The sequence below is a fragment of the Megascapheus bottae genome, chromosome X (genome assembly GCF_031878675.1).
Source record: "Megascapheus bottae isolate mThoBot1 chromosome X, mThoBot2.hap1, whole genome shotgun sequence".
NCBI lineage: Eukaryota > Metazoa > Chordata > Mammalia > Rodentia > Geomyidae > Megascapheus > Megascapheus bottae.
In genome coordinates, this window is record NC_143547.1 from 14493808 (window position 1) to 14515133 (window position 21326).

At 35.2% G+C, this 21326-nt stretch overlaps 1 protein-coding gene across 1 annotated transcript in view; it reads left to right on the plus strand.

The window, feature by feature from the left end:
* Il1rapl1 (interleukin 1 receptor accessory protein like 1) overlaps positions 1–21326 on the plus strand; it is a 1176498-nt gene that overhangs the window by 666680 nt on the left and 488492 nt on the right. Inside the window, exons 4-5 of the mRNA XM_090326111.1 lie at positions 13955–14141; positions 17290–17443. Of these exons, the coding sequence (XP_090182237.1) occupies positions 13955–14141; positions 17290–17443 (341 nt within the window). The remainder of the gene's footprint in view (positions 1–13954; positions 14142–17289; positions 17444–21326) is intronic.

Consider the following 21326-nt stretch of genomic DNA (forward strand, 5'->3'; position numbering starts at 1 on the left):
TTAATGACTCTTCTTTTTATGAAGAACAATCTAAAAATGACAATGGACTTAAGTTAATACTAAAGTTGTATAGAGAAGTATAATCTATGATTACTATGAAATGTCCCTAAATCATGTGAATAAAAATTGCCATCCTAAAAGTTTAATTCTGTTTTAAAACTGAACTATTTTGCAAATAAATATATAACAGAATAATGTTATATACTAAGGCATTATGAGCTTCTATTAGTCTTTGTGAATTTTACGTATTGATTTGTTAACATTGTGTATTGACTTGATATTTAAATGTTTCATAATATATCACTTTCTTTATTGAGTTTTTGGCACAAATCAACTTAGCTAAAGACAGTTCCTTTGATGTACACCTGTTATGTCCTGAAGAACTCCCAACTATTTTACTTGGTCAATTGACTGAATGCTGTGGATGTTAGTGAGCATAGGGTAAGGGCAGACTTGAAATTAAAGTTGAAAATTTATTCGTTATACACATTTGTTATGAGGATATTTAGACTTCATTTAGATATGATAAATAGACCCCTGAATATTAAAAACTGTCTGAAGTTCAAAAATAATGATATATAGGAGAAACATGGCTTAAAAATATGATAATGTAGAAGGAGACTCAATGAAATAAAAAATGAACTTTATGTCTTGGAGAGAGATGGGGAGACAGAGCAGGAGAGGGAGTAGTAGAGAGGGGAGAGATTACACTCAATCATCTAACTATATTTCTGAACACCCTGGGTATTCGTACCACAAAACCACATCCAGGGCAACACACAGTATCTGGGGTAGAATTATATTTGTTTAGACAAATAAAAAAGGAGGGTGGGAAATAAAAGAATCATTTTGAATAATTGTAAAATTAATAAAAGAGAAAAAAGAACAGCTTTATTTCTTTGTTTTTCTTGCCAGTCCTGGGGATTGAACTCAGGGACTGAACACTGTCCTTGGGCTTTTTCAAGGCTAGAACTCTACCACTTGAGCCACAGCACCACTTCCAGCTTTTTCCATGTATGTGATACTGAGGAATTGAACCCAGGTCTTTGTGCATGCTAGGCAAGCACACTACCACTAGGCCAAGCTCCTGGCCAAGGTAATGCCTTTTAAATATACAATTCAATGTGTTATGATAAAATATACGTAACATTTATTTTCCCATATTAGTTATTTTAAGTGCAGAAAATAGTGGCAATGTAATATTTGCAATGTTTGACTCTTATAACCAATATCCATTTTCAGAAATTTTTATCATTTCAAACAAAACCTCTGTACACATTAAGAATTCTTATTTTGTCTCTGTATATTCCTCTATTCTAGCTAAGTCATAGAAGTAGAACCACATTTTTTCCATTTTTTTCTACCTTATTTTACTTAACATATGTTATCAAGGCTTATCCATAATAACATTTTATTCTGCTTTATGACTGAATGATATTCTATTCTAGGTATATAATACATTGTGTTTATCCCTTCTGTTGATAGACATCCTGGTTCTTGCTGCCTTGTAGATATTGTCAATTGTGCTACTATGAACACAGTGTTTAAGAATTTGTTTGATCCTATTTTCAATGAATTTCAGTTGATACCTGGGAGTGAAATTGGTGGCAGCTCAGTATTCAACATCTTGACAAACTGCCAAATTGTTCCCACAGAGGCTGTCCATTTTCCATTCCTACCATTCCTACCAGCAATGCACAAGAGTTCCAGTCTCTCCATATCCTTGCCAACACCTGCTGTTCCTCCCCTGTTAAATAATAGCCATCTCACTGGGTGTGAAGTAGTATTGTCTAGAGCTTTTTATACAATATTCTTTCTCCGTGTCAGTTTGTTCTTGAAAGAATCAAAATTCCAGGAAGAGCTGGGTACTGGTGGCTGAGGCCTGCAATCCTAGATACTTGGGAGATTGAGAACTAGTAGGATCACAACTCAAAGCAAGATTGGGCAGAAAAATTTGTAAGACCACTTCTCATCCTATATATGGATACAGTGGTAAAGACCTATCATCCTAGCTATATGGAAATCTGATATTGGTATATTGGAGTTTCAGGCCAGCTGGAGGAAAAAGTCTTAGAGATTCCTTTTCCATGAGGGTGGGAGGACCGAGCAAGGTGGCTTATGCTTGGTTGCTGAGTAGTGGCAGGAAGCCTAAAACTGAAAGATGACAATCCAAGTACAACCTAACCAGAAAGTAGAATCCTGCGTTAAAAATAACCATAATAGGGCCCGGGAGTTTGGCCTAGCGGTTAAAGTGCTTGCCTAGCATGCACAAGGACCCGGGTTCGATTCCTCGGTATCCCACATACACACCCAAGCCGGAAGTGGCAGAGAGGAGACACAACCAAGCCGGAAGTGCCAGAGACGAGACTGCAACAAGCGACAGAGAGCGAAAGCAAGCAAGCGGAGCCCAACCGAGTGGTGGCCGGAGCGAGTGGGGCCGGAGCGAGCAGGGCCGGAGCGTGCGGGAGCGAGCCGAGCCAGAGCCAGCGAGGCCGGAGCGAGCGGGGCCAGAGCGAGAAGGGGCTGGAGCGAGCAGGGCCGGAGCGAGCGGGGCCGGAGCGAGCAGGGCCGGAGCGAGCAGGGCCAGAGCGAGCGGGGCCAGAAAGAGAAGGGGGCCCAAAAAAAAAAAAAATAACCATAATACTAAAAGGGCTGAAGACCTGGGTGCTCTTGTAAGGGTAAGGTTTTAGGTGTAAGGTTTGCCTAAAGGAAACTCCACGCAGTTCAGGAGAAGAGGGTTTATTGCCTTAGGAAAGAGCAGACTCCTGCTGCCCAAGATGGAGTCGGCAAGCAAGAGGGCTTAGGGCGGTAAGTGATAGATTATATAGGGGGAGGGGTATAGACACAGCGGAAGTGGGGAAGTGGATGTGACCTCAGAGGATGGGGAAATACCTCAGTGCGGACCTCCCACTGCCTCCAGGCATGCCAGTTGCCAGGGTTACAGGTGCTGGGCGGGGATTTCCAGGAAGCAGTGGGAGAGAGCCAAGGGAAGAAGTCATTTCTTCCAGTCGGACCTAACATTAGGTTCAAACATCATTACTAACCCTCTCGCCCATCTACACCCAAAAAAAACTATTTGGCTTATTTTGTATTTCATATCTAGCCAGGCCAACTAAATATTTGGTGGTCAATAAATGCACAGGTAAAAAAATAATTTAAATCCCAAGATATGTATATTCTTTCAGCAAATGATGGTTATATTTTCACTTATAAATCCTTTGCACAACATGCTGAGTTTGAGTTCTTTACTTAATTTTTATGAATTTCCTTATGAATAGGGTGATGCTGTTCTTTCTATTGAAAGCATAGAATTCCATTGTATGTGTTTGTGTGTATATATGCAAATATATACACATATATCTTATTTTCTTGATCTATTTGTCTACTGAGGGACTTCGGGATTGATTCTATAACTTAGCTATGGTAAATTATGCTACACTGAGCATAGCTTTGCTGTTAGCTTTAGAGTGGCCTTGTTTGAAGAAAATCATATTAAGCCAAGTAAGACAGACACAACAAACTTAGACTCCTTGGTTTCCCTTATTTGTAATAATTAGTATATGCCTACAATAAACATACCAGATGTTCACAATAGCCTAATAGCAGCAATATACATATAATCTTATCAAATGTTGCTAATCAAATGATCTGTACAATATGGAAACAAGAGGGTTTTTTGTGATTGATTTGCTTTGCTTTTTTTGCCAGCTTGAGCTCAGGGCCTGAGCACTATCCTTGAATCTTCTCAAGGCTACAGCTCTACCACTTGAGCCTCAACACCACTTACAACTTTTTTCTATGTATGTGGTACCGAGGAACCGAAGCTGGGTCTTCATGGATGCTAGGCAAGCACTCTACCACTAGGCCAAACTCATGGCCCTGCTTTTTTTTTTTTAAGTGTACTGTTTGCAGTTATTTCTTTTGTCTTTCAGTTTATTCTCCTCTGGTTTATTCCCTATGGTCATTGTTTCTGATTTTGGTACCCTTTAGTTTGTATATAAGTTTTTCTGGTTTAGAGAAAGAGAGGGGACCACAAAACAAAAGACAAAGGGTGAACTACTGCAACGGCTATATAATTACTAGACACTGTTGGACATGAACTTTACAGCTTGGGGGGAGGAGAATCAGGGAGGTAGGGGATAACACTGCTCAAAAAGAAATGTACTCATTACCTTACTTATGTTCAAGCTATGACCCTCAAATCTCAGGCTCCTGAATAGCTAGGATTACAGGCCTGAGTCACTGGTGCCAGGCAGTAATTCTCTTCTTTAGGGTATACTTCCAGATTGTATTTCCATGTCCCCAAATGCACTTATGCTTCCTTCCCTTCCTTTCTCCATTACTAGCTCCCTCCCTCTTTTCCTTCTTTCTTCCTATCTTCCTTTTTCTTTTTCCCTTCCCCTCCTCACATCATACATCCTTCCTTCTCCTCTCAATCATTCTTAAAAACAACAGAATGAGATTTAAAATTTCTCATGTCCCAAAATAACTCAGACAGAGAAATACTGGACTCAAAATCCATATGCTCAGATCTCCATCACTCCAATAGCCACAGAATGTGAGACTAGAAAAAAATTAAAATGGTAAAATTATATTGATCATTTTCCACCAAAAGGAGAGAGGTAGTGATTTTTACATTTATAGTTAGCAGAAGTCTATAGATGAAGTGCAATTTTCCACTTAAATGAAAAAAATAGAATTTCAAATGGAAGGCAATAAACCAGAATTTTTAGGTCTGAGTTATTTGATGGTTTTACTGTAATCTTTTCACCAAGGGCTGATTCAACCACAGTTAAATCAATAGGTCCTTAAGAGTGCTTCTGAAAAGAAAAACTAATCTAAACAAACCTTACATTTAGTGTCAATAGTTATAAGTCTAGTGGTTTTAGAAAGAGAAAGTATGAGACAGGGGCATTCTTCATATATCACCAGAAAGACCGATGGGACAATAAAAGATAAAAGATAATTATGGAAGACTTTAATAGTAGAAATATGCTCTCCAAATATATTTAAGCCTCAACAAACATTGCTACACTACTAACTCAACCATTTAAGCTTTATATTTTCTGATTCCCTTTACTTACACATGTCCAATAATCAGACCCAGTAGTCAAATTCTGCTGTTCTCCTGTTTCTCTTCCTTATCCAAAAGTTGTGACATTTCAAAAATATTGTGTGATTTCATTTTTGTAAAAAGGGAAGACTTAAACTTGGAAAGAGACCAGTGGGTATTGTAGTAAACCATATAAATTGTAGAAGCATAGAATGACTTAATCTTTTTAAAAATGTTATTGAAGTATAGAGGGTTTAGAGTTACATTTGTAAGGTCGTGAGTGCATTATTTCTTGAACATTGTTACCCCTTCCTATATTTTTCTCCTACTTTCCTTCCCTTTGCCCCCTCTCAGGTTGTAAAGTTCATTTCCAAGACATTGTCTTATGAATATCACTGTTACACTGGTTCATCTTTTGTCCTTTTTCTCATTTTTGAAAACACTGATCGAATCCTGACTTACTTAGCATGTCATGAAATGAGAAAAGATGGTTAAACAATATGTAAATGTTAACATTTCCCCCCTAGAATTACAGAATTAACATAATATATAGGCCAACTGTTTAGTGATGCTGTTAGAATGAGTAACTTATCAATCATGTTATTGGTAATTCTGCTAGAGAAAATGAGAGTCCAAATATTACTCATTATTGTGCATAAGGAAAATGATTAGAGACTAATTGTAACTTTATTATATATACTAAGACATTGCAGAAAGTAGTTTTTAATACACTTTCTCAGGTAATCAGATATGTACAAAATATCATCCACACAAAATTTTCTGCTTGACTTCTTATGTGCTCTATCCAAATTGCCACACTATATTCTATATTTATATAAGAGAACAGTCATTTTTCAGAAACAAATTTGAGAATCTCTGCTAGAGCCTACTTTAAAATTGCCCTCCCTTGCTGTGTACAGTGGCTCATGCCTATAATCCTGGCTACTCAGGAGGCTCAGATCTGAGGATCAAGGTTCAAAGCCAGCCAGGGCACAAAAGGACCTGAGACTCTTATCTCCAATTAACATCTAGAAAACAGGAATTGGATATTGGTTTAAGGGTAGGCCTTCATCTGAAGAGCTCAGGGACAGTGCCCAGGCTGAGTTCAAGCCCCATGATCCACAAAAAATGTCCTCTCCTTTTTTAATCACATATTATTGAGTTTTTAATTTTACCCAAAGTAAATACTAGTTCCTTATACTTGTACTGAAACTCGTGTAAGAATTTTCTTCTCCTTTATAAAACAACTCAATGCCAGTGTCTTCAGAAGCCCATCATTTTTGCAAATATATCATAGTGTATGCTCATAGAAGGAGGTAAAGACCTATAGTTTCCTCCCTTTTAGCTTTTTTTGAATTGTACAGACTTTAAGGACTTAAGTTTTCACAGAAATCAAAACTGGATTGCATTTGGTTTTTCTTTATAAGGTATCTGGATGGGGGATAAAAATACCATAGAGATAATTGAGAGCTAAGAGGTAGTTAAATTTATTTTAAACAACTCTATGCAAATATTACATTTATATATAAATGTATACAATTGACATTTATTGACATTGTGTGCAGTACCACATATATAGAAAGTGCATGTGTGTTAACCCAGTGCTAGTATTTTCTTCTAGCTTGTAGAAGGGACCAATAAATTATAATTTTAAAGGTTTGACTTACCATCCTATTTCTACCACAAATTAGATAATAAAAGTTGGACAATAAACTGACTTCTTTTGTCACTGGAACTATATATGATAATATCAAGACATTGAAAAAAGTAAATCTGAGTTGTTTGTAAGAAAGTTAGATCCTGCTATAAATTCAAAATTAATATTCTGTTCTTTCTGCAGGAATATATATTCTGACTTGCTAGCCATTTTGTAGAGATTGAAACCAACAGTTATGATCAATTTTTGCCGAGATAGTAGCCCATCTGTTATAAACAAGAAAAGCTAAGTAAATATATGCTAATGATTTTTACTGTAAGTCCTGTATGAGCACTGTCCTTATCCTATCTATTCCAGTCCACATTGTTTCTCTGACAGTGGATTCATAGTCATCATGCCATAAGTTTGATAGTTGTAGAATGCATTTTTTGCTTTGAGAGTGTGAAAATTCTCCTCAAGGGTGTCATTTGTTTATTAATGTGCCATAAGTTGCTTGCATCCTATTAGCTCTTCTCAGTAAGTAGGACTATAGCATTGGTTGAATGTTGTTTTATTTTTAGCTTTTAAAATCACCTCCTGATGAACAGAAACAGTAAACATATATTAAAACATTGAAAGTAATTTGAAAATAGTGCTATCCTGTGGAGACTGAAATTCTACACATTATCAAATAGTTTCAAATCGGCAATCACCTTAAAGAGCTAGAGATTAAAAGGCAGAAAAATGAGTAGACATAAGGGTAGTCATCTGGAGCCATTTTCTTAATATTAAGGCTCACTTGAATTTAAAGAAGAGTCAGTGGTTAGTGTTCATAATTCCCTTCAATGTCAGTTATTCTTCTCCATTCCACTCTGAGATGCCAAATGAAAACTATAAAGAGTTACATGGTTTTCTATGCTTCACACTAATTACATGTCAAAGAACTGAAAGCATCATATGACAATCATATGGATGTGTGTATGTATGTATTTTGCTCCAAAACAGAAATAAAAGAAAGTGGCAGTAAAGGACACAATGCTGATGATAAAGTAGAACACATGCTGATGGCTCATTCAACAACAAGTAGTTTTCTAATCATTTGACATGGTTTACTCTTTGATGTCATTTCTTCCTTATGTAAATATGTGAAAGGAGGTCAAAGAGCCAAGTAAAATTGTCTAGTTTTCAAAAATAATGATTAGGCATCTACAGAGGTGAGGGCATGACTTCATCTGTAATAGGGAGGCAGCCTAGGCCCCAGGACAACCCTCTCCAGTCTTTCTCTTCCTGCTAGAACCTGGGACCTTCTCTGAGCAGGTAATTTTCCAGCTCTACTGCAGCTACAGCCCCCTGACCTGAGCTAAATATGGCACGAGATAGGCCCAGTCCTACTTTTCCTCCTCTACTCAGCCTTATCAGCCTTTCAACTGAGATCTTTAGGAGTACAATAAAAAATTTAAGTGTCTACAAAAAATAAATAATTGTCTTAAAATCTTATGTCTGATAGTTGAGAACATTTGCTCTACCCTACTACTTTAAAAATTGTATCTGGTGTCTGATATAATGAGGTGTGGTGCAACACATAAGAAAACTAAACAGTTCAAATAGGAAGAAAACTTGGGACTCTTAGATTTAAAAGATCTGTATGGAAGGTTCAAAATTAGGAATGTACTGATTTATTTCCAAAGAAGTTCTCTCTAAGAAATTATACAATTCTAGATATGAGGCCTTTGTCCGTTGTTTGGTTGGTGAAGATCTTCTCCTACTCTGTAGGCTTCCTGATTAGTTTACTAGCTATGTCCTTTGCCATACAAAAGCTCTGCAGTTTAATGCAGTCCCACTTATCCAGCCTTTCTCTGATTTCTTGTGATTCTTGGTCCTTATTAAGAAAGTTTCGACCTGTGCCAAGGAGGCCTAGTGTATCTCCTATTCCTTCCTGTAGAGTTTTCAGTGTGTCAGCTTTTACCTCCAGGTCTTTGATCCATTTGGAGTTAATTCTAGTGCAAGGTGACAAAGAAGGATCCAGCTTTAGTTTTCTGCAGGTGCTTAACCAGTTCTGCCAGCACAACTTGTTGAAGAGGCTGTCTTTCTTCCATTCTATTTTTTTGGCTCCCTTGTCAAAGATTAGGTGGCCATAGGTCTGTGGTTTAATATCTCGGTCCTCAGTTCTATTCCATTGGTCTTCAGGCCTGTTCCTGTGCCATTACCAAGCTGTTTTGAGAATTATAGCTCTGTAATAGAGTCTAAAGTTTGGAATTGAAATTCCTCCAGCGCTGTTCTTTCTGCTGAGAAGTGTTTTTGCTATACGGGGTCTTTTATTATTCCATATGAAATTTTGGATTGCCTCTTCTATTTCTTTAAAGAATGACATTGGGATGTTGATGGGTATTGCATTGAATTTGTAGATAGCTCTTGGCAAGATTGTCATTTTCACAATGTTGATTCTTCCAATCCAGGAGCATGGGAGGTTTTTCCATTTCCTTAGTTCTGCTTTAATTTCCTTTTTTAGGGTTTTAAAGTTTTCGTCAAAAAGGTCCTTTACATTCTTAGTTAAGCTAATTCCTAGGTACTTTATTTTCTTTGAGGCTATTGTGAAAGGAGTTTCTTTCCTGATTATTGCCTCGTTCCTCTCACTGTTGGCGTAAAGGAAGGCGGTTGATTTTTGAGGGTTGATTTTATAGCCTGCTACTCTTCCAAAGTTTTGAATCAGCTCAAGGAGCTTGGGAGTAGAGTCTATAGGATACTTTAAATACAGAATCATGTCATCAGCAAAAAGGGATAGTTTTATTTCCTCTTTCCCTACTTGGATCCCCTTTATGCTTGCTTCTTGCCTTATTGCACTGGCTAGGAATTCTAGTACTATGTTAAAGAGGAGTGCAGAGAGTGGGCATCGTTGTCTCGTTCCTGATTTTAGAGAGAATGGCTTTAGATTTTCACCATTAAGTGTAATGCTAGCAGTAGGTTTCTCATACACAGCCTTTATTACATTGAGGACAACAACTCAAAAAATTGAATCACTCCAAAACTAACCTCCAAAGTAACAACCATCCCATTAAAAAATGGGCCAAAGACTTAAAGAGAGTCTTCTCTGAAGAAGAAACCAAAATGGCCTATAGACACATGAAGAAATGCTCAACATCTCTGGTCATAAAAGAAATGCAAATCAAAACAACTCTAAGATTCCACCTCACTCCAGCTAGAATGACCAGGATCAGGACAACGAATGACAACAGATGCTGGAGGGGATGTGGCCAGGAGGGATCACTACTACACTGTTGGTGGGAGTGCAAACTCGTTCAACCACTATGGAAAGCAGTGTGGCAGTGCCTCAAAAGGCTAAACATAGAACTCCCCTATGACCCAGCAATTCCACTACTTGGCATTTACCCAACCACCCAGAAACAAGGACATACTAAACCCACTAGCACAACAATGTTCATTGCAGCACTATTCACCATAGCAAAGATATGGAACCAACCTAGATGTCCCTCAGTTGATGAGTGGATCAACAAGTTGTGGTATTTGTACACAATGGAATTCTATGCTGCTGTCAGAAAGAATGACATCGCCCCATTTGTTAGGAAATGGAAAGACTTAGAAAAAATCATATTAAGTGAAGTAAGCCAGACTCAAAGGAACATAGGCTCAATGGTTTCCCTCATTCGTCACAATCAGTAGAAACCTTGGGCTCTCCTAGCAGAGATTTGCAATAGAGCAAAATCTTGATACATAAGGACATATAATGTGAAGCTAATTGAAAGGACCTCCAGGATAGTGAAACAAAAGCCATATAATGAAGGATTGTTGTCCTTAATGTACTATGTTGTCTCTCATCTCCTTTGCTGTCCCTTGGTTATCTCATATTGGTATAGTATCTCACTTTGTTATCTGATATATTGAATTTATTTGTATTTGGATATTTGAAATTTGATAGGGAAGGGGGGAAAACCAAGACGGGTGGGGGGTGTGGGGGGGAGGGAAACGGGTACCAAGACAGGTGAAAGGGTATCAATGTATGTGAATTAATGCACCTTCTATCTGGCAAATATCATGTAACCCTTTTACTAATTACAATAAAAAAATGAAAAAAAATAAATAAAATACCTTAATTAAAAAAAAGAAATTATACAATTCTAAGAAATTATACAAATATGTGTTTTTCTAAAGCCTAAACATTTTCTTAAAGTGCCATTCAATGCGTGTGAAAATAATTAATACCGTAAGTTATGTAATTCTTTTCTGACAAAAATATCTTACGATGAGCCTGGAAAGAATATGATCTAGTTTACAGCAGAATAAAATTAATAAATAATGCATGAGCAATATTGCTGGCAAGCCCTAAAAGAAATGTCTTTTTCATTTGAATGTGAAATGAGAAGAAAAATTTAACACACTTTATTCTCTTTCAAAGCTGTTTCTTTTCCAGTGTTTTCCATACTGAAAGATTTCCTCTACCTTTCATATGCACAACTAAGTAAAAGGTTTTGTATCTTTCATATCTGTCTATTTGCTTCCTTGCTGTCATATTGGTTTGGTTTCTTAAATATATGTTGAACTTGAACCAATTCACTACCTCAATAAAGATTACCCATTTGAAGTCACCATGTTTTCTAAAATGAATGCAGTTGCTTTCCAATTTGTTCTACTTCGTTTTAGTCTTGTTTCCCATACAAACTATTTTTTCCCATAACAATCAGGAAAAACTCTCTACAATCCAGATTTTATCATACTAAAAAAAGTTTCAATATTGAATTTCAGCCTGACTCCTGTGCATTTTTCTAGTCATTGGCCCCTTATATGTACTTTATAGACACGCTATTGTTTCTGAAACCAAGGTTCCTTAAGGATCTTAAGGAATCTTAAGGTTGTGACATTCCTTTTATTCTTTCCAGCCTTTGTGCCTGTTGTTCCCTAAGAGTACCTATCCTCAGAAGTGGCAAATGTTATTTTTTATTATTAACTTCAAATATTTGTACAAGGTCATTTCATTTTATATTTAGGGGTACAATACATTTGAGTGACTACTAAACTTCTGTTGCCTTTTACAAGACAATTCAAATCTCATCATGTGTGAGGCCATCATTTTCTTTCTTTGAAATCACTTTGGTAGTTCTCTCTCTCTCTCTCTCTCTCTCTCTCTCTCTCTCTCTCTCTCTCTCTCTCTCTCTCTCTCTCTCTCTGTCTCCCTCCTTCCCTCTCTCTCTGTCTTTTTACTGTTTTATAGAGGTGATGTACAGAGGGGTTAGAGTTACATAAGTCAGATAGTGAGTATATTTTTGAACAGTGTCACTCCTTCCTTCCCTTGCTCTCTTCCAGTTTCGTCCTCCCACCCCCACGCACAAGTTTCAATTGTTCACTTGTATATGTTTCCCTGGATTCTGAAAGGCTGAACATAGGAAATATATTTTTTATAATTCTAGAAAACTTCTAGAAATATTCACAGAACTTTTTATGAGAGTCTGAGTAATATTTTTAAATGGTTAATGGATTTGCTTATTAAACATTTTAGATTCATTCACCGGATATTATACAAAGACAGAGCTGTCCATATTACATAAAATTATTTGGATTATTCATAAATATTCATTGTTACACCATACATAACCTGAATAGCTCAGATACCTATTTCTAAATTACCTGTCTTCTGGCTTTGTTGTGGTCCAATGATGTAGACATAGTAAGAAATGAGATTCAAATAAAGAACAAGCATTGGACATTTAATAAATGAGATATGTTTTCATAAATTTTGAATCCGATGTTTTATTCTCTTCTCAATTTGCACCCTAGAACATTGTGTGTGTAATGCACAATGCATTGCAGACTTTCAGAGTTCATTCAATATCCCCACATTTAAATATCAAGCAGAAGTAGCATGAATTATACAAAAATTCATTTGTTCTGATCTCTTCCAGAATAATCTCTGAGCATGATTTCTTTTTTTTAATTGTATTTTATTGTCAGGATAATGTATAGAGGGGTTACAGTCACATTTATCAGGTAGTGGGTACATTACTTCTCAAATCATTCTATCCCTCCTCTTTTTTTTGTCCCCCTTTCCTCCCCCCTCCCCATCCCAGTTTTGTTTTCCCCTTCCCTTCCCTATTTCAAATAAAGAAGTGTATAGACAGTATATCAGGTAACAAAGTCAGATACAGTAACCACACGAGGTTAACAATAGGCGGGGGAAAAAAGAAAAGAAATCACTTCACATGGTATATTAAGAACAACAATCACTAAGGTAAGCCTCTTGTTTCCATAACCTAGAGTTCGATTTGTTAATATTATTCTTTATGACCATATGTACATAGCTTTTGAGCTGCTGTGATCTTCTGCTAGGAGAATCCTAGATGTGTACTAATTATTACAAATGAGGGACACCATTGAGCCTATGCTCTTTTGGGTCTGGCTTATTTTACTTCATATGACTTTCTCCACGTCTTCCCATTTCCTAATGAATGGGGCAATGTCTTTCTTTCTGACAGCAGCAAAGAATTCCATTGTGTATAAGTACTACATCTTCTTGAACCATTCATCTACCGAGGGGCATCTGGGTTGGTTCCATATCTTAGCTATGGTAAATAATCCTCTGAGCATGATTTCTAGTCTTATTTATTCCAAGTTCTAAACCTGATTTAGGGTACAGCAAAGTAAAAATGAGATGTTGATTTAATGACTTGATTTATTAGAATCTATCAGGAAGGAATTGTCCTTATGTAACCTGGTAGAATGTTTCTCTTTCACAACCTGGAATCTCAGTCTTCAACTAAACGTATATGGATAGTTTAAAAGTATGATGTTTCAATACTTTTATCAAATATTACTTTCTGCTTAGATACATCAATAACTTCACCTCTTACCATGGCAACCGGTGTTGTAAGAGCTGAACAGCATTAGTCTTGTCCTTCCATTGTACTTAATAGGTCAGCTACATTTTTCTTCTCTTTTGAATTTGCCCATTTTGGCAGAAATTTAAGCATGATTTCCTTCCTGAACTAACTTTTCATTAATTCTCTTTATTTTCCTAGATAAAAATATATCAAATGAACAATTTTCAAACTGATCCTGGTTTTATTACTATTTTTCTCAAAAACTGTAATAAACACAATGGATGAAGCGTTTAGTTTTATGACAAGAGACAACCTTATGTAATAAAACCAGTTAAAGTAGACTTTACTTCTTTCTTCTGAATGAGTTAAATACACTTCGCTGGAAGCACTCACTTTTTGTTCACAGTGGGTCACCTTATTTACTCTGTTTTGTTATAGGAACTCCACATATTGTATGAAAGTATCCATCTCACTGACAGTGGGAGAAAATGACACCGGACTCTGCTACAATTCCAAGATGAAGTATTTTGAAAAAGCTGAACTTAGCAAAAGCAAGGAAATTTCATGCCGTGACATAGAGGACTTTTTGCTACCAACCAGAGAACCTGAGATCCTTTGGTATAAGGTATCAACTATAGATGATAATTATTGCTTATAAATAGCTTAATGTGTGTCATATTCTGTGGGAAATAGGAAAAAATAGATTTATGTGATAGAGCAAAAGTCTATCTTTCTAAAATGTTACGGCAACTTCTGATGGCTTTAAAAGTATGACACTAAATGAAAGGACCTCCAGTATATAAAAACAAAAGCCATATAATGAGTGATTGTTTTCCTTAATGTACTATGTTATCTCTCATCTCTTTTGCGGTCCCTTGGCTATTTCATATTGTTGCAGTATTTCACCTTGTTATCTGATATATTGTATATATATTGGGTTATTTGAAATTGCATAGGGAGGGGGGAAAACAAGATGAGGGGCGGGGGCTGGGGGGAGGGAAATGGGGACCAAGACATGAGAAAGGGTATCAATGTATGTGAAGTAATGCACCTTCTATCTGGTGAATATAATGTAACCCTTCTATTAATTACAATAAAAATATATGGAAAAAATGGTACTTTTGAAATAGGATAGGGAAGGGGGAAAACAAGATGAGGGGCAGGGGTAAGCGGAGGGAAATGGGAACCAAAACATGAGAAAGGGTATCAATGTTTCTGAAGTAATGCGCCTTCTACCTGTTGAATATAATGTAACCCTCCTATCAATTACAATAAAAATTACATGAAAAAATGGATAGTTTTGTAAGTAAAGTATTATTACAGGTAGTCTGTTGTAATTGTCCTGTTTATACATTATAAACAGTTTTCTACATTTATTACAGTTTAGGTCGATAATTTCTGTAACTAAAGTATGTTGCCCATTTAGGAACGGCAAGGCTTTTTATTTTGCCAGACCTGGGCTTTGAACTCAGGGTCTGGGCACTGTCCTTGGGCTTTCTCAAGGGTAGAGCTCTACCACTTGAGCCACAGCACCATTTCTGGATTTTTTTTCTATGTATGTGATACCGAGGAATCGAGCCTGGGTCTTCATGCATGCTAGGCAAGCACTCTATCACTAGGCTAAACTCCTGGCCCAAAGGCAAGGTATTTTTAATGAAACATTCTATTTTATGGACATAACTTTTTCTGTATTCAAAAGCTTTAATACATAAACATACCCATCTTAAATAAATGGTGTCTCACATTATAACATTGCATATCAAACTACCTTTAAAACAAAAAGATCATTTAAACTTAAAATAATGTAGCATCCTTTTATCTAGCACATTTTCAATTTTAACTGATGTTCTAGTATTAATTGAAATTTTAAGTGAATGCTGTATAAGGTTTGCTTTTCATTTTGAATGAACTAAAAAGCAGTATATTCGTGCACTAGTGGCTCATACCTGTAATCCTAGCTGCTTAGAAGGCTGAGATCTGAGGACTGCGGTTCAGAAACTGCCCTGGCAGAAAGGTCTATAAGATTGTTAATTCCATTAATGTGCAAATGGCCAGAAGTGGAAATGTGAATCAAGTGGTAGAGCCTCAGCTTTGAGCACAAAAGCTAAAGAACAGTCCAGACCCTGAGTTTAAGCCCCAGTACTGGTGTGTACACACACACACACACACACACACACACACACACACACACACACACACACGCGCGCGCGCGCGCGCGCGCGCGCGCGCGCGCGCGCACGAGCACGCAGTATAGACGTGATGAATGAGACTGTAGGGTAGTTGCTACATCAATTAAAGATTTTACTGTAAAATTTGTTGGAAGTAGGACTTTAAAAACTTGAGCCTTTTAATAGCTAGTTTACAAATGTCAGTATCAAAATGCTCACCCTCATATGTTCTCATAATTCTCTATCAGCAATCAAAGAAGAAATCTTAACAATTTTAGAAAGATTGTCTAGAATATTCATATCTGGATATTCAGTGATGAAATATTCAATATATTTCCTGTTCAGTAACAAGTTAGTTTTAAGAACTATGTATCATTTATTTTCCTCTTGCAAAGAGCATCTCAAAATTTCTTGAAAGATGAGGGACACATATACTCTCACACAAGCAACTAAACAAGAACTGGCCTCATATTGGTCCAGTAGTCATATTTCTGCCATCACCATAATCATTTTGACTTTAAGCTATAAATTCCATCAAAGGAAAGGATGGGTGGAAATGCAGTGAATGTAGATTTAAAAAAAACTTCTGACATTTTTTTGTTTTCCCATAGTCAAGGTATAACCTCTCACTTATTGAAGAGCTGAGATTTAAAAGGTATTTCTGAAGTAGAATACTGTAAACTATTTACATGGATAAATATAGATTCTATACACTCATTGCACAATTTACACAACTTTGGAAGTTTATGCAATTGTGATGGCAAATAAAATGAAGATTCTGAACTAAAATAACTGTGTAATCACCTCCAAACACAATTAAACAGAAGCAGATCTGAGCCACATGACATCACACTCTAAAACTTCAGATTTGCCAATAAAATTTTTAGGAACAATATACATTTCAAACATATCAAAGCTTTTAAAACTACTTTATTCTTATTCCATTTATTGAAAATCTGGCTAGAGGATATAGATTTTGGCATAAATAGAAATCTATAAATCAATAGCATTATAATCCAAAACTTAATTCAGAGATTATAATTTGTTAGGGCTATCAACAATGAAAACAAATATTCATGGATTTTTAAAGACCCTGCACAGAAATGCTATCAATTTCTTTCAAGGAGAATGATGTGCATGAAATGAGCAAATTTAAATGTATTAAATATGACACTAAGAAAGTTAAAATATTGAAATAGCTTTTTCTTTTATACAACTTTTTCTAATCTACATTCAAATAATATATTCAGATTTTTAATATTAGTGTGGTTAATTTCACAATAATCAAGTATAAAATAGTTGCCTTTCAGATAATATTGGAAATACATAACAGTTCATTCTATATCAAATAAGTTAATACATATCTGATCTGTATGCATTCTAAATACATGTGTAGATCTGATATAAATCTCTATGAGAAATTTGTAATATGATTCTTCCTAAAAATATTTTTCAAATTCAGGTACATGATTTCCTAAAGGCTTTAAGGATAAAGAAAATTACTTAACATTAATTAAAATATTTATTCCCTTTAATATATAACTTTAGATATTATTGATGTAGTGACACCATGCTATATTTATCAATTCTATGTTCTTCATATAGGAATGTAGAACAAAAACATGGAGGCCAAGCATTGTATTTAAAAGAGACACATTGCTTATAAGAGAAGTTCGAGAAGATGACATTGGAAATTATACCTGTGAATTAAAATATGGAGGCTTTGTTGTAAGAAGAACTACTGAATTAACTGTTACAGGTAATCATGATCTTCAGTATTTCATTTAAAAGTAATGAAATTATTGATTATATTAATTTTGCAACTGCACATTCATGTTTTAAGTATTTTACTTAAGTCTAAAAAATATCCTTAACTGGGCCTGCGAGTTTGGTCTTGTGATAGAGTGCTTGCCTACTATGCATGAAGACCAGGGTTTGATTCCTCGGTATCACATATATAGAAAAAAGCTGGAAGTGGTGCTGTGGGTCTAGTGGGTGGTAGAGCACTGGGACTTGAGAAAGCTCAAGGACAGTACTCGGGCCCTAAGTTCAGGACTAGTCAAAAATGTCCTTAACTGAATGCTTAGTGGATTTCTCTAGATGAAATTTATTTGTCCTTGTTTTAAATTATTTTATGCTGAAATACATTTCAAAGGTTACCAGGAATGTTTAGAGGATTGTAAAAATATTAGCTTTTGAAAGTAATTGGAATAATGTGTTTACAGTTCAAAAATTATGCTTATATTGCATTTATATCTTTTGGCAAAACATTTTATAGAGTGGTGAAATACAATATATGAAATCTACTTCTGTGCTAATGCCTCCCTCCAAATTAAAAATGACATTTTTTCTCTGTATTCACTCATCACTCTGCAAATCTCATCAATGTGAAAATAGCACACGTCTATGTGAAATCATCAAGAGTCATCCATATATCTGGTTGATAAGGTGGAAGGAAAAGTGAACAAGTTTTATAAAGTTTCTTATAATCAAGATCACACACACATATCACATGTACTTGATAAATACGTCACAATTTTCAGTACATCATTTTACTCATGTATAAAATGATAATGATCCAATTTCCCTTACAGCAATGTTTTGGCAAGGATCAAATAAGGTAAGATAATGTGTAAGAAATAAATTTACACCATTCAGAATTACATCCAAATTTTTGGTCATATAAAAATTGTATTTATGCCTTTTTAATTTATAGTTATAATAACAATATACTACACACAAAAATTAAGGAATCAAATAGAAGCTAAAACAAAAAGTCAAAGGTAATATTCATGTATTTGTTTTGAAAAAGACGATAATTTATGTGGCCATATGTGTGAAATATTTGTAGCAAAATGGTAGGACAGTAACTATTTTAGAGAGATTTTTATTTATTCATTGATGCACTTAAAACAGAATTATTTTATTTGTAGTACTCATATTCATGCTGGAATGTTCAATTTAAGTTGGGAAAATGTAATATAATTGGAAATAAAAATGTGTTTTATTCAATGGAATATATTTGACAAATAGGAATTGTACTTGATAGGCATTGGATATTATAGACATGTTAGCACTATTTTCATTTTAGCAATTTTAATTTTGTCAAATCATAAACATCGTTTGTCCTTCAACTTTAATGTGTTCAATTTTTTTCTTGGTTGCTTATATCCATAAGTAATTTTTTTTGCCAATCCTGGAGCATGAACTTCTGTACCTGGGTACTATCCTTGAGCTTTCTCAAGGCTAGCACTCTACCACTTGAGCCACAGCATCACTTTTGCTTTTTCCATGTATGTGGTACTGAGAAATTGAACACAGTACCCTATGCATGGTAGGCAAGCACTCTACCACTAGGCCAAACTCCCGGCTCCAAACTGTTCATTTCTTAACTTAAATTTTATTGTAAAGGTGATGGTGATATACACAGAGATTACAGTTACATAGGAGAGGTAATAAGTAAATTTCTTGTTGAACTTTGTCATCCTCTCCTTAATTTTCTTTTACTTTCCCTCCCTCCCTCCAAGTTATAAAGTTCCTTTCTAACATAGCATCTTGTGAGTATCACTATTGTATTGATTCACCCTTTATCCTTTGTCTCTTTGTTTTTGTTATTCCTCTTCCCTTCCCCAAGTCAGCGAAATGTGCATACAAGATATAACCCAAATCAAAAACAGTGAGAACAAGGGGAAGACCAAAGTGGGGCGGGAACCAAAGGAAACAAAAATTGAAGGAAAAAGGAAATACATTCATACAATACATTAAAAAACTTACAAAACAAAGACAAACCCCCAAAACAAAAACATTGACTAATTTTCAAGCTTTTCAATTATTTTATTGAAGTTAATCTTCTTTCTGTTGCATTCTCTTAAATTTCTAGCATATATTACCCATCTACAATTTCATGCTCTTCTACTTTAATATATTATATATACTTCATATATAATATATATTATATATACTTACTGTATTAAATCTAGTCACTACTATGACAACTTACTTGGACCAGAAGCCATCAAAACAACAAAGCACATTAGCAATCATCATGAATACACTTGAGTATGAAACAAATGTTAGCATTATCAGAAGTTAATTTTATATGTCCAGTAGAGATACAACTGAAAGTAATAGTGCCACTTTCATTTTGGTATGCTCAAAATAATTAAGAATCTAGAATGGAACCCTAATCATTCAGTCAGCTGAGTTCTGAGGTTCAGGAAAGGCCTGAAAATTTTCTCTAATTTACCACCAAAAAAAAAGGCAGAAGTGGAGCTGTGGCTCAGGACAATAAAGCAGTAATTGAGAAGAAAAACTCAGGGATAGTGCACAGGCCCTGAGTTCAAACCCCATGGACAAACAGAAAAAAAAAACCTTGTAACATCATGTCTATAGGGATCACTTAACAAATATGAATTCTTAAATTAGTTAATTCAACACAAATGACATACTCCACTAATAAGCAACTTCTTTTAGATCGAGTTTCCAGCTGGCAAAATAATACTATTTAGCACTTGAAAAGTAGAAAAATATTGGAGGATTAACTATTTCTATTAAGATCTCACACTTTTTAAATTAATGCTACTGAATATCACTTCAGTCTTATATTCTATATTATATTGGTATTGTGTTTTAAGTTAATTTAAAACTTTGCCTTTATTAATTAAGTCAAATGTCTACCAGTAGTTGCACTTCTAGATAGCAATAGGGATGAATTTCTATGTTTGTGTTTTTGTCCTCTGACCACACATCTTCACACATTTTAAAGCTAAAGTTTCACAGCAAAGCAATAGGGATGGCAATATAACTCATATGGTAGAGCAATTGTGTAGTATATGCAATGTTAGATTTCAATCTCAGTTCAACAAAAGTGGTAGTAACTATACTTCTTCCATGAGGTTTTGAAAATTTTTGACAAAGTTTCAGACTAGCTAAAACCCTTTATTTGTATGACTATGTAATAGAATAATGTTATGTGACAGTAAAAATGTTTTATCAATTATTTTCCAAATTAAATGTGAAACTTGGGTAGATTAGTGAGGAAGTAGGGAAAAGGAAAACTAAGTTGGAAGAAATGTAAGAAGGAGGTAACTACCACAAAAATATGATAGTTTTAGTAGGATTTTTATATTTGGTATAGCATCTTTAACAGGGCTAATGTAGCAATATATTTAAACTACTTTCCAATCAACCCTGGGCTAAATTTATGCTCTCAAAAGGTATATCTTCCTCCTGTTTTTATGCATGAGAAAGCTGAAGCGAAGAAAGGTTAAGTAGCTTTATCAAGGTCACAAACCATCAGGGTGACAAATTTAGGAATAAAATTTAATTCCCTGAACTTCAGTCTATGATTTACTTGACTGGATAATTAATTGTAAGACACTGTAGTTTTCATATTAACTCTGCTAACATAATGAAAGATTTATCTTTTAAGTTCAACTGAAATACATTGTTCTAAGACTTTAATTCTTCTGCCACTGATGTAATGAAATGGTGTGTTTCTGGTCTAGCTTGGAGAAGATGTGATTGCTTTTGTATTTTTTTTCTATTTCTCTTTAAGATGGTATTTTATCTTTTGTTTCAAAGTATTATATTTTTTTTCTCATTATATCAATGATTCAAATATGTTTAAAGACGTTCCTGTC